This window comes from Sciurus carolinensis, chromosome 5 (assembly GCF_902686445.1).
Source record: "Sciurus carolinensis chromosome 5, mSciCar1.2, whole genome shotgun sequence".
Taxonomy (NCBI): domain Eukaryota; kingdom Metazoa; phylum Chordata; class Mammalia; order Rodentia; family Sciuridae; genus Sciurus; species Sciurus carolinensis.
In genome coordinates this window covers 124,143,447-124,156,619 of record NC_062217.1, presented here as the reverse complement: position 1 = coordinate 124,156,619, position 13,173 = coordinate 124,143,447, and the positions used below count along the sequence as shown (strand labels likewise).

Here is a 13,173-nt window from a genome sequence, read left to right as displayed (position 1 = left end):
GAAAACCCAAATCCTACTAACACATACAGTAATTTATGTAAGTCTTGTATAGATAGGGAATTGTCTACAAAACTGAGATTAAGATTATGATTAGATTTGAAGAATATGTTTTTTCTTCCCTAGCTTGTCTTTCTTCCTTTCTGTATATCTGCTTCATTTATTAATATTTCCAGATAAGTTTCATCTACTCTTTGGACCTATGTAACAGAACTTGATCCCTAATTTCTCCTGAACTTACTTTATATAGTTCAAAGTGTGAGTGCCATTTCTTTCTCAGTTGTATTTCCAAAATTTCCAGAAAAGAACTTATCAGCCATTTGGTTAGGGATCTTGCTGTTTGTAACTTGACTGCTAAAACTATGGAGATGAGTTAAAGATACAGTTGAACAGCAATGAAACTGTAGAAGACTAGTTTTCAGAAGAAAGAGGAGTAATACAGGTATAATCGGCAAAAATCAGAGGTGTGTTTTTCTGAAATGATCTTATAATAAAGTTCTGTCTGATAGAAGAACTTCTAAAAGATCCCCCAGGTAGCACTTTTAGTAAACGGCAATATTTTGACTTGGAGCTGACTCCCCATATGAATCTTGAAATGCTATTAACTTGGAATTATGTCAGCAACTGGGTTCACTGCTCAACTACTGAAAGCTGTGGTAAAGAAGCTAACATGATTTCTGAGTGTTTGAGAGAAGTTGATCATAGCTTTAAAGCACTTGTCCATCAAATTCTAAGTACTAGACACTAGCTCACATTCTTTGGGAGCAGAAGTATGACTGGAATTCATGGAATTAAGTTCAAACAAATGACAATTTGCTGAGGGATTAAAGAGAAAAGCAAAAATAAAACTAGTTGTATCAGTAATCACTCCTAGTTGTCTTAGAAAATCCATTTCATTTTAGATGGAAAAGGCATGCTACATCTTGACATATAGCACATTGTAATGACCTGAATTTGTGTTGGTCTTTTGTGTTGATCATAAAAACTGTCAAAAAGATTAAAGTGAACACCATGAAAGAAGACCCAACAGTTGAATATGAGATCTGTATGAGGAAAAATAAGGCTGGAGCCTTCTAAAAGGTTTGGAACAAGTGTGGAAGGTGTGGAGAGATTGCTAAAAGGAGCTCTGTGGAAAATTTTTAGTGTCAAAGTTTAGACTATCAAGCATTCTTTCGTCTGCCTTTTTTAATTGTTGGGTGATTTGTCTGGAAAAGACAAACTTTAAAATGTTGCAGGTTTTTCTTGGAAGAAAAAATGTAAAACTGAAAGGGTAATAGAATTGTTTTTGCCAGATGCTCTGTTCTAGTAATTTATCGAATAATTTATACTTAAAATTCAATAAATCTGGATAACCCAACATTGTAAATATTCACAGTGTAGTAGAACTCTTAAAATCTGTTCCGAGGTCTAATTGAACAGTTGAGTTTGTGGGGCTGGACTTTCCTAGAAGAAGCACTTTAGGAAAGTTTGATTTTGAATAATTAGTGTACTTTGCAATTACTTTTATCCAGGCCTAATGGAGATTTGTCTTCTAAAGGAGATTGTATCCCCCTTGCTCCATTTACATTCTATTCAAATTTGTTTGAAGATTCAGAACAGAAGACATAGCTCACTTTTTGATAAAGCTGTAGTGTCTGCACTTGACTTTTTTTTTTTTTTAACTTTTAATTTTTTACAGATTGCATTTTGATTCATTGTACTCAAATGGGGTACATCATTTCATTTCTATGGTTGTACACAATGTAGATTCATACCATTTGTGTAATCATACATGTACATAGGGTAATGATGTCTGTCTCATTCCACCATTTTTCATACCCCCCTCCCTCTCATTTCCTTCTACATATTTTAAAGTTCCCTGCCCCCCCCCACCCCCATTATATATCATTCTCCACTTATCAGGGAAAACATTTGGCCTTTGGTTTGGGGGGCTAGGCTTATTTCACTTAGCTTGATATTCTCCAGTTCCATCCATTTATTTGCAAATGCCATGATATTATTATTTATGGCTGAATAGTATTCCATTATGTATATATACCAGAGTTTCTTTATCCATTCATCTGTTGAAGGGCATCTAGGTTGGTTCCACAATCTAGCTATTGTGAACTGAGCTGCTGTAAACATTGATGTGACTGTGTTACTGAAGTTTGCTGATTTCAAGTCCTTTGGGTATAAACCGAGGACTGGAATGACTGGGTCAAAAGGTGGGTCCATTCCAAGTTTTCTGAGGATTCTCCATACTGCTTTCCAGAGTGGCTGCACCAATTTGCAACTCCACCAGCAATGTAAAAGTGTGCCTTTTTTCCCCACATCCACGCCAACATCTATTATTGTGTTCTTGATAATAGCCATTCTAATTGGAGTAAGATGAAATCTTAGAGTTGTTTTAATTTGCATTTCTCTAATTACTGGAGATGTTGAACACTTTTTTATATATTTATTAATTGTGTATCTTCTTCTGTAAAGTGTCCAGTTCCTTGGCCCATTATTGATTGGGTTCTTTGTATTTTTGGTGTAAAATTTTGTAAGCTCTTTATAAATTTTGGAGATAAGTGCTCTATTTGAAGTGCGTGTGGAAAAGATTTTCTCCCACTCTGTAGGCTCTCTCTTCACATTCTTGATTGTATCCTTTGCTGAGAAAAAGCTTTTTAGTATGAGTCCATCCCATTTATTGATTCTTGCTCTCTGATTCGGTACAATAATTTAAAGAATCAGGGACCTGGGGGTCGGAACTGATTATATCTGTATTACTTTGTCCTGTTTTAGATTGGGTTTCTGTGAATCCTTGGCAGATAGGGTCACAGGGCAGATTCAAATTCACATTTTCTGAGTTTAGCAATTCCCGAAAGAGATACTTCTGCAATTCACAAACCCGTTCCTCAACCACCATTCAGTGACTGACCTACCTTAGCTCATATCTCTCTCTAGAGGAGGCAGAGTGGGAAATTGTGCTACTGTGGTAATGTAGTTCAGTACTAGGTAGTTGGGTGGCTTTTTTGTAGGCATAAATATCTTTGAAGGAAATAATGAAATATAGAGGCCTAGAGTTAATTTTTTGCTTTGTTTTGATCAGTATTAATTTATAACTTTCTGTCCGCCAGTGAAGAATTCTTTTCATTTAATACATATTCCACCAGAGTTGTATGGTGTTAGTTTTTAAATATTGTATTTCACTCAACTTACAAGTTAAAAGATGTTTGTTTTGTGTTTCTTCAAACATAACAACATATCATTTTAATTGTTATATTGAAAAATTTGTTTATTATTCATTTGATGGGCAAAGATGGTATCTTATTTTAATTTTGTTGTCATTAATTACTAATAAGTTTGATCATTTTTAGTTAATTATTAGTAGTTCCTCTTTGTGAGTTTCCATATTCTTTATTTACTTATCTATTAGCATCTTAGTGGTTTTCTTACTGATTTGTATGAACTCCTTAAAAGGGCTCTATTTTCTTGAAATAGTTTCCTAATTTGTAGTTTATAGTTTTTTTTACATATAAACTTATATTGTGTGAATATAAATTCCATCTGGATTTTGATGGCATGTTTATTTTTATGTTTAGAAATTCTCTGCTTTTAGAGATGCTATAACTTTGGTTGTTTTATTGTTTATAACTGTTAAACCTGTGTAGAATTTACTTTAAAGCATAAAGACATACTTATTTTTTTTAAACATTTTTTTGTTTTAATATTCTTTTAGTTTTCAATGGATTTTTTATTTATTTATATGTGGTGCTGAATATCAAACCCAGGGTCTCACACATGCCAGGCAAGCACTTTACCACTGAGCCACAACTCCAGTTCAAGACATACTTATTCTTTACATGAATAATGCTTTGAATTTTTATGTAAGCTATGTTATTCTTAAAATATAATTTTCAAGTTGTATTTGAAGAAAGACAGCATTGAAAGCTTCTTTTTAGTTCTGTAAGCTAATGGTTCTTGAAGTTTAAGGACAATAAAAGTTGACCTTAAAGAAGAATCTTTATTAACAGTATATTTTAGCAGTGAAACAATCTCTTATCTGAAAAATCTAAACTTTCTCATTAGAGTTAAAAGTTTAGACAACATTTGTGATTATCTTTCTGTTAGTACAGTCCAAGCATTTGTTTTTTGGTTTTTTTTTTTGGAAAGAGCATTTATTCATGAAGAAAATGATGACAGAAATCTTTTAAACAATGAGAAAATTCTAGACTCTTCAGACAGCACGGGGTTTTGAAAAAGGCTTGTGCTTTGGCAGGAACCCAGCAAAGGAAGTGTCTGCATCTACTACATTCTAGAAGCCTTCCCAAAATCACTGTAAGGCAGCCAAGAAAGCAGTGCATTTCACTACTGTGTGGTTCTGGAAGTATCTGGAAGTTTGCAGCATACTTGAGGGAGGAGATTTAGGAGTTCTTCCAGAATGTTGTTTTTTGTGGTGATCTATTTTTATTGAGATTCAAGTTACAGGGAAAGCGTTGTTATTTTATTTTTCAGCTTTTGTGGAATAGGGACCTTCCATTGTGGCCCCCTCTGAGCCTGTTGGTTTAGGTAAAGTCACTGGAAGTCAGAGGTGCTTGTACAAAAAGGAACAGTGTGACAAATCAGAATAACCAGTGGGAGCCTGTTACTGGGGCAAACAGTAATGTAATGGTGGTTTATTCTCCTGTAAGGTAATCAGCAGCATTTAAAGTTCATGTTTGTGGTAGAGAAGGAGAAAGAGAATAGTGCTGGTAGGGTATCTGGAAAATCAAGTTAAAACCTTTCCATTGGTTAGTTGATATCCTCATCTGCTGTGAACAAACTTCACTAAAAAACTGCTGTCAGGGACACAGAAACACAGAAGGGCTTTGCTACCAGAATTAAAAAAGAAAAAGAAAAATTCCACAGCTATGTACTTCATTGAGATTTTTTTTTAGGCATCATTGAGATATAATTCATAGACAATACCAGTTCACCCATTTAATATTCATGATTCAGTACTATCAGAGTTATTTAACCATGTGTCCCTACATTTTCATTACCCCAAAATGCACAACTTTTAATTGAATTTATTTCAAAATTTAGAAACTATATAGGGAAAAGATAGAACAGTTAGGAGTTTTAAGGATTAATTAGAAAGCTCTAAAAAATATTTTTAAAATATTTTTTTAGATGTAGATAGTCCTTTATTTTATTTATTTATATGTGGTGCTGAGGATCGAACCCAGTTAGGCAAACGCTCTACCACTGAGCCACAATCCCAGCCCCCCCTTTTTTTTCTTTTAAAACATATTCTGATATCTTTAAAATATTGGCAATATCTTATAAAGTATATCTTTATGGGAATATCATGGTTTAGATCTATATCACAGAGAATATTTTTTAGATTATATGAAGAGCCACTACTATTCAGCTACTTTAATTGTAATAGTAATTAAGAAAATATTCAGATTGAATTTTTAAGCATAAGTTATCAGGTAATAAAAACACGTATTTTTTCTCTAATATGAAATATCAAGGTAATATTTCTACATGAAAAATAAGAAATTAGCTATCATTAAATTATTACATCAATTTATAAGAATTTTTTTTCCTTTTCATTCTACTGTCTTTCCTATTCCTAGCTCCTCTTCCTTTTCCTTTTTGTCTAATCCACTGAATTTATAATAATTAACATCAATTTTGGGCTGGGGTTGTAGCTTAGTGGTAGAGCACTTGCCTAGCACATGTGAGACACTGAGTTCCATTCTTAGCACCACATAAAAATAGATAAATAAAACAAAGGCATTGTGTCCATCTACAACAATAACAAAAACAATTCTATGGGCAACTTTGGAGTCGGACTTTTACTATGTTAATGGGAAGAATAAATAACCTTTCCCTTCTTCCTTTTTTTATTGGTAATGGTTCTGTTTCTTTTGTAGACTTGTGAACCTATAAAATTAAGCCTTCCAAGATGATCTGGTGTACTTTAATCATAGGGATTCTACTTCCCCGGTCTTTGGCACATCCAGGCTTTTTTACTTCAATTGGTAAGTTTTAACTGTGTTTTGATTTGTGTTGTTTTGCATTTAAAATTTTCCATTTTTAAGTGTTTTAAAATTAGTAAAAACAGATACAGTGTATTCCCATGATAAATATTCTGGTTAGAAGCTTATGAAAATGTAGAAAAGCATGTCAACCAGAATTACTGATTGTCTACCTAGCAAATAATTGAATGGATATAGTCTTTTGATGCACAGATACACAAATATCCTACACATTATTTTTCTAATCTTTTTCAATTTAAGACTCTACTGCATCATAATTTTAAAAAATCTTATTTAAAAGTATTATAAAAATAGCATATTGGTTAAAGTGGGGGAAAAAAAGTATAGTACACAGACTAATATCTTCCCATAGCCCCTTGCTCCCAGAATAATTCCTTAGAGTTCAAAATGTATCCTTTTATATTTTCTTGTATGTAAATTTCATTGTCTTAAATAAGGTGTTTTTCTTCATTCTGTTGACCTTTTGACCCTTATGAAATTATACACTAAACCACAAATATTTATGATATTTGATTTCTGGATATAAAATGATGAATATTTTCATGCCTTATAAATAACTAAAAATAGAATATTTGCAACTTTTTTAGTGTGGTTTCTGTTTAATTCTAGTCTTGAAAACAAAAGGTAAAGAGGAAAGTGATGAAAAACATTTATCCTTGGAAAGTACTGTTGTTTTGTAACTTAATTTTGTCAATGAGAAGACAATTTGCCAACACAGACAAGGCTTGTAAAATTAAGTAGATTGAAAATTAAAACTGGAACACATGATTAGAAAAGTTTTGTGTTTTATTTTGATTTATCTCCTTAAAATCTTTTTTTTTTTTTTTTTTTGTAGTGCCAGGGATAGAACCCAGGGCTTCTCACATGTTAAGCAAGCACTATGAAAAAGGAAAAGATGATCCTCTCTAAACTATCTTATTTAGTGCCAGTTAAATCTTCCCATAGAATGAAGCATTCTTAATCATTCTCAGTTTATTCTAGAATATTTGCATTGATGAATATGAGCAATACTTTCTTCCCCTCTTTCCCTTATAGGTCAAATGACTGATTTGATCCATACTGAGAAAGATCTGGTGACTTCTCTGAAAGATTATATTAAGGCAGAAGAGGACAAATTAGAACAAATAAAAAGGTAAGTAGTGTATTTTACTTATTAAGACTGACTCCAACCTGGGTGTGGTGGCACACACCTATAATCCCAGTGAGTGACTTGGGAGGCTGAGGCAAGAGGATCACAGGTTCAAAGCCAACCTCAGCAATTTAGCAAGTCCTTGTCTCAAAATAAAAAAGGATAGGGGATGTGGCTCAGTAGTTTAGCACTCCTAGATTCAATCCCTGGTACCAGAAAAAAAAATTACTGGCTCCACCTGTTTTCTTTTTTAAGCTAAAACATTATTTGAGTAGAAATTAAAACTATCTGTGGGTCTTTGAGAACATTTGGCTAAAGCAGGAGTACAGAAAACAAGGGTTAAAACCTGGGCCCAGGTTTATGTGGCAGAACATGGATTGGGATGAGGATATGGATGGGTAATGAGGAGTTGACTGACCATTTTTCAAAATGGTGCTAGTATCATCTATGTCCTATGATTGCCCCACCCACAGTGAAGCTATCTGGAGCAATTTTCCAGTTCTATTTATCCTTCACTCCTAGGGCCCCATTGTTGAGCTGATAATAAGTGTGGTTAATATTATTTAATTTATATAGTTTTTTTTCAAATGCTTATTATCTTTAATTGACTCAGGTTCATAGTTAATCCTGACCTGAGAATTCCTGTTCCTTGTTCAATGAGTAACTAAGTTTTAAAGCTTTTGTTTTAAAACATAGTTTCTACATATTGAAAGTAAAAATTTGGTATAAGTTAAGCCAGGTTCTTTTTCTTACTCCCATAGACCTCTTGAGGTTGAGGCAGGACAGGAAGATTGCTTGAACCTGGGAGTTCTGGGTCAGCCTAGGCAAAATGGCATGAGGCCTCCCAACGCTACACCCCCCAAAAAATTTTAGTATAAGTTGATTTAAATAAACATGTAGTTGAATTTGAGTTGAACTAATTTGTACTTTGTAATAGTTATTTGGCCTTAAGGACCTATGGGAAAATGAAATTTTTTTTTGACTCATACTAAAGAGATCAAATTTCAACTTTTACTAAGGTAGGTTCCATTTACTATTTGGAAGAAACAAACTAAACCAAGAGGGCTGGGGTTGTAGCTCAGTGGTAGAGCATTTGCTTAGCATGTGGGAGCCACTCGGTTTGATTCTCAGCACTGCATATAAATACATACATACATATATACGTACATACATAAATAAAGGTCGAGAACTAAAAAAAAAGTAAAGCAAAAACATTCTACATTTATATTTTGATTCTGTTGGATTTTAAAGAGCCTTTATAATTCTACTTTAAAAAGAAGTTATAGTTTTAATTCAAAAGCCTCTAGTCTCTATTTCTAAGTGCTTTACTAAATTGTGTTTTTTGAGTTTTTCCTTATTTTACTGTGTGTATACTCCATTTTTATATCTTAACATTTGTAGATGGGCAGAGAAGTTAGATCAGCTAACTAGCACAGCAACAAAAGATCCAGAAGGATTTGTTGGGCATCCTGTAAATGCATTCAAGTTAATGAAACGACTAAACACTGAGTGGAGTGAGTTGGAGAATCTTATCCTTAAGGATATGTCAGATGGTAAGTCTGAGGAGTCTAATGACAGGAAAGAAAAAAAAAAGGACAAGGCAGTATTTTCACCACCTGTAGAGATGCTAGAATTCATGATAAATTCAGTTCCTAGAACATTAAATATTCAATGTTGTAAATGAAGTGAATTATTGCTTGAGTTCATTTGGTTTAATTAGAGCTAATTTTGTCAAGATCCTGAATTCTTTGATTTAAAAAATAGTAATTTATGCTATTAGTGACTAACACTGGGATTTTGTTAGGAAACCTACAGAAGTGAATACATTATTTGGCAAATAGCATTTGGCATCTCCGAGAGTAATCATTTGTTATTTTAGGATTACCTTCAGTCTTTAAAGATGTGTGTAAATTTTATTTTCAATCAGTTCTTAAAAGTATCAGGACTAGTATTTTTTTTTTTTTGACATTAAATGTTTTATTGAAAGAAGTAGGAAAAAAATATCTTTGTAAGAAGTATCAGGTGAACATAACACACAAGCCTTCACACACCATCCTTTGTTTTATAAAACCTTGCCACCTTTAGAGTAATGGCTTGTCCACTGCAGCAATACTCAGTTAACTTGGTTCATTTTCCTCCAGGCTCAAAATAAAATCAAACTCTTCTTGGGTCAGGGGCTGTATTGAGAGCCTCTGGTGAGTGAAGAGAGCCATATCTTTTTAAGGGGCCACCAGTAGCTTTGTGAGATTGGTGATAGGTTTTAAGCTCAGCCAGGAAGATGAAACGCTTCATCATCCAAATGAACTGTACATCCACCATGGACCATTTGGGGTTGTCCTCTTGGCTAGATGGGTCATAATGAGGATTATTTTTCTCAAACTGTGTGTGGCCTGGATAAGCTTCCTTTACAATCTTCATAAGCCTACAATGCCTGGTTCTTTGCAGTTGCTATGGTAGAAGAAGGCTTCTTCTTCCAGCTTCATGGCTCTAAGGAAGTTTCGTGCCTGGTAGTTTCGAACACCATCCCAGCAATGCTGTCTGCTTGGGCTGTGCTTTGAGATCCTCAATGCTGAACTTCACATCTGCACCTTTCTCTAATTGGCTCTCTGGCTCTGACTTTATCAACCAGTAGTTGCTTAGATTCCTCCCACATTTTTTAAAGGCTGAAGTCTTCTGAAGGCTGGAGTTTTCCACTTTAGCTGATTCCTCACCTAAGTTCTCAGATTGGGTATGTTTTTCTGATTACCCCTTTTTTTCTGGGCCAGCAGCCCCGGTTGGTCTCTTCTGGGGTCTCAGCATGGTCTCTCTCTGCAGGGGGCTGAAGTACAGAGGGTTCTGGAATCAATAGAGAGATACAAAAAGGAACTCCACACTGCCCTTCAAAAAACGCAGAGCAAGATGGAGATGATGCGAGGAAGTTCAAAGGGCTTCCGATTTGCGAAAAGCAGAAAACTGTGCTTAAGGGTGTCAAATCCTTCCCTCAGTTAATTGTGCCCATTCCATGTCGAATAGCCTGCCCTTAAACTCTTCCCAGGTCTTCTCTTGAGTCCCGTCTTATCCATTTAATCATTCTCCCCAACATCAGCCCCACGCTCGCAAAATGGACCGCCAAAGGCCCAGGACTAGTATTAAAAAGAGAAGTGTTAGCTATGTTCTATCTAGTATTTACAGTTTAGGATTATTTTACTCAATATAGGCAATAAATTAAAAAACAGACTACAAACACTAATAATGAGTAAATCTTCCTAATCGAAACAGTAAAATTGCAGTTGAAATCATTGATGTTTTAGATATTTTAGTAACCGAAAACTTGGTCTAGAATTGCAGGAAGTAAAGGGATTATGTTTAGTATACAAAGGCTCAAATATTTGTGGCATGTATTAAGGTGGCCAAAAGAAGGAGCAAGAGTGCTGAGTTAGCTATATAGATAAAATATTCCAAGATAGCTGGTCTCAGATAAAAATACTCCAATATAGCCAGGAATGGTGATGCACACCTGTAATCCCAGCATCTTGGGAGGCTGAGGCAGGAGGATTATAGGTTTGAGGCCTGCCTAGGTAACTTAGAAAAACCTTATCTCAAAAACAAAAACAAAAACAAAAAACCCCCCCTAGGAATATAGCTCAGTGGTAGAGTGCTACTGGGTTCCACCCATAGCGCCACCAAAAAAATCTCCAGGAGTACTTGCCAGTGTTTTAGGCAACAAAGTAAACTATAGTTTCCTATATGTATGACTTTTGTTTCTGCAGTTTTAGTTATTAATATTTCAAGAATATCAGATGGAAAATTCCAGAAATAAGCAGTTTGAAATTTTGTGCCTTTCTTAGTAGTGTGATAAAATTTCATGCTGTTCTGCCTTGTTCCATCTGGGATGGGAATCATACCTTTGTCCAGTGTAGCCATTTTATATATTCTACCCAACCTTAGTCACTTAGTAACACTCTTGGTTACCATATCATTGTCACCATATCATAGTGTTTGTGTTCAGATAACCCTTATCTTACTTAATGACCTCAATGTGCAAGAGTAGTGATGGCAATTTGGATGTGCCAAAGAGAAACCATAAAGTATTTTCTTTAAGTGAAAGTTATTTAAGTGAAAGTTGTTGACTTGATAGGAGAAAAATCTTGTACTGAACTTGAAAAAATTACATACTGAATTTGTGAGGATCTATAGTAAAAATGAATTATCTGTGAACTGGGTGTGGTGGTGCACGCCTGTAATCCCAGAGGCTCAGGAGGCTGAGGCAGGAGGATCATGAGTTCAACGTCAGCCTTAGCAACTGAGCGAGACCCTGTCTCTAAATAAAATGTTAAAAAAGGGCTGGGGATATGGCTCAGTGGTTAAGTGCCCCTGGGTTCGATCCCTGGTACCGGAAAAAAAAAAAAAAAATTCTATGAAATTGTGAAGAAGGAAAAAGAAACTCATGCTTGTTTTGCTATTGCATCTCAAACTACAGAAGTATGGTAACAGTGTATAAGTGCTTGTTAAGATAGAAAAAGCATGGACTGTGATTATGGCTCAGCAGTAGAGTGCTCACCTAGCATGTGCGAGGCACTGGATTCCATCCTCAGCACCGGATTCCATCCTCAGCACCATATAAAAATAAATATTTTATGTCCATCTGCAACTAAAAAAAGTATTTTAAAAAAGAAAATGCATAAACTTTGTATATATATGTATAGGAAAAAACAGTTTATATAGGGTTTTGTATTATCCATGATTTCAGGCAACCACTGGGGGTCTTAGAATGTCTCCTTCACAGTTAGGGGGACTGCTGTATTATTCATAAGACCAGAAATCTTGAAAAGTAATGGCAAGTACTTGTGACTACTCCACTATGAGGGAAAATGCCAGTGATTATTTTCTCTGCTGTATAACACCATGAGAACATTTTAAAAGAAATAACATTGCGCCCTCCCTGTCTCCCCCTCTCTTTCTCTTTCTCTCTCTTTCTATGTATAGCATATATTACACACACATAAACACACTTCCATTCTAAAGTAATGACCTGCAGTATGCAAGGCTGGAAAAGAAAATAACCTGTAGTTCCTTTATAACACAAACCTTGAGACTTTGGTGTTTTAGTCTGTGGTAGTTATCACATAATGCACTACACACAAACACCAAAAAAAATCCCCATATGATCGTCTGTAAAATTTGTAAAATTCCATATGGAAATTTTTACTGAGGGATAATCTTAAAACTTAAAATGTATCGATATGAACTATAACCTTCTTCCAGCTAGTTATTTGCTTATTTTCATTAACATAAAAATGCCTGATCTTTTGCTGATCAAAATACAAATAGTTGATTATAAGTTAATAAGAGAAGAGGGAAATCTCATACCTAATTTTCATTTACAGTAATGACATTTACATTATAAAAATTTTATACCATTTTTTTGGTCTTGGTTTCTCGGAGTATTTTACATCCCTCCTTCTTAGGAACCCCTATCAGTAATTGGTTTGTTTGATTTTTGCTATATTATATATCAGTCCTCTTTAAATCAAGGTTTTATTTTATTTTATTTTTTTATTTTTATTTTTTTTGGGTGCTAGGGATCGAACCCAGGGCCTTGTGCTTACAAGGCAAGCACTCTACCGCCTGAGCTATCTCCCCAGCCCCAAAATCAAGGTTTTATATATCAAATTTTGATTAATACTGCATTTGATAATCTAACATATCTAAATATATTCAGTATACTAGCTTAACTGTTGATCTTAAATATATAATTAACATCTTTTCTGTCCCCCAAAGTATCCCACTTAAATTTATATATTTACATGCCATATAACATGTGTTACATGGAAGAAAACAACTTTAAGAGCACAGATTTTACTTATCATCTGTTATCAGAATGTTTATTTTGATTACCAAGGAATGTCCTTTTCAAATCCATAAATATTTCATTTCAGAAGCTTAATGGAGCTACTTTTTGTTTTCTGGCTAGGTTGGTGTTGTATTTTTGTTTTCTTGCAATTATGTGTTAGTTGATCTTTACCTACTAATATAGATACAATTTATGCAGTT

General features: G+C 34.4%; 1 protein-coding gene and 1 pseudogene across 3 annotated transcripts in view; one reads left to right on the top strand and one right to left on the bottom strand.

The window, feature by feature from the left end:
- Positions 1-13,173, top strand: part of P4ha1 (prolyl 4-hydroxylase subunit alpha 1) — a 72,846-nt gene that overhangs the window by 10,277 nt on the left and 49,396 nt on the right. For all 3 annotated transcript variants that reach the window (XM_047552042.1, XM_047552043.1, XM_047552041.1), the window contains 3 exons: positions 5,886-5,993; positions 7,047-7,143; positions 8,542-8,693. In XM_047552042.1, the coding sequence (XP_047407998.1) occupies positions 5,918-5,993; positions 7,047-7,143; positions 8,542-8,693 (325 nt within the window). In that variant the 5' untranslated portion in view covers positions 5,886-5,917. The remainder of the gene's footprint in view (positions 1-5,885; positions 5,994-7,046; positions 7,144-8,541; positions 8,694-13,173) is intronic.
- On the bottom strand, positions 9,166-9,939 carry LOC124984452 (thymocyte nuclear protein 1-like; annotated as a pseudogene).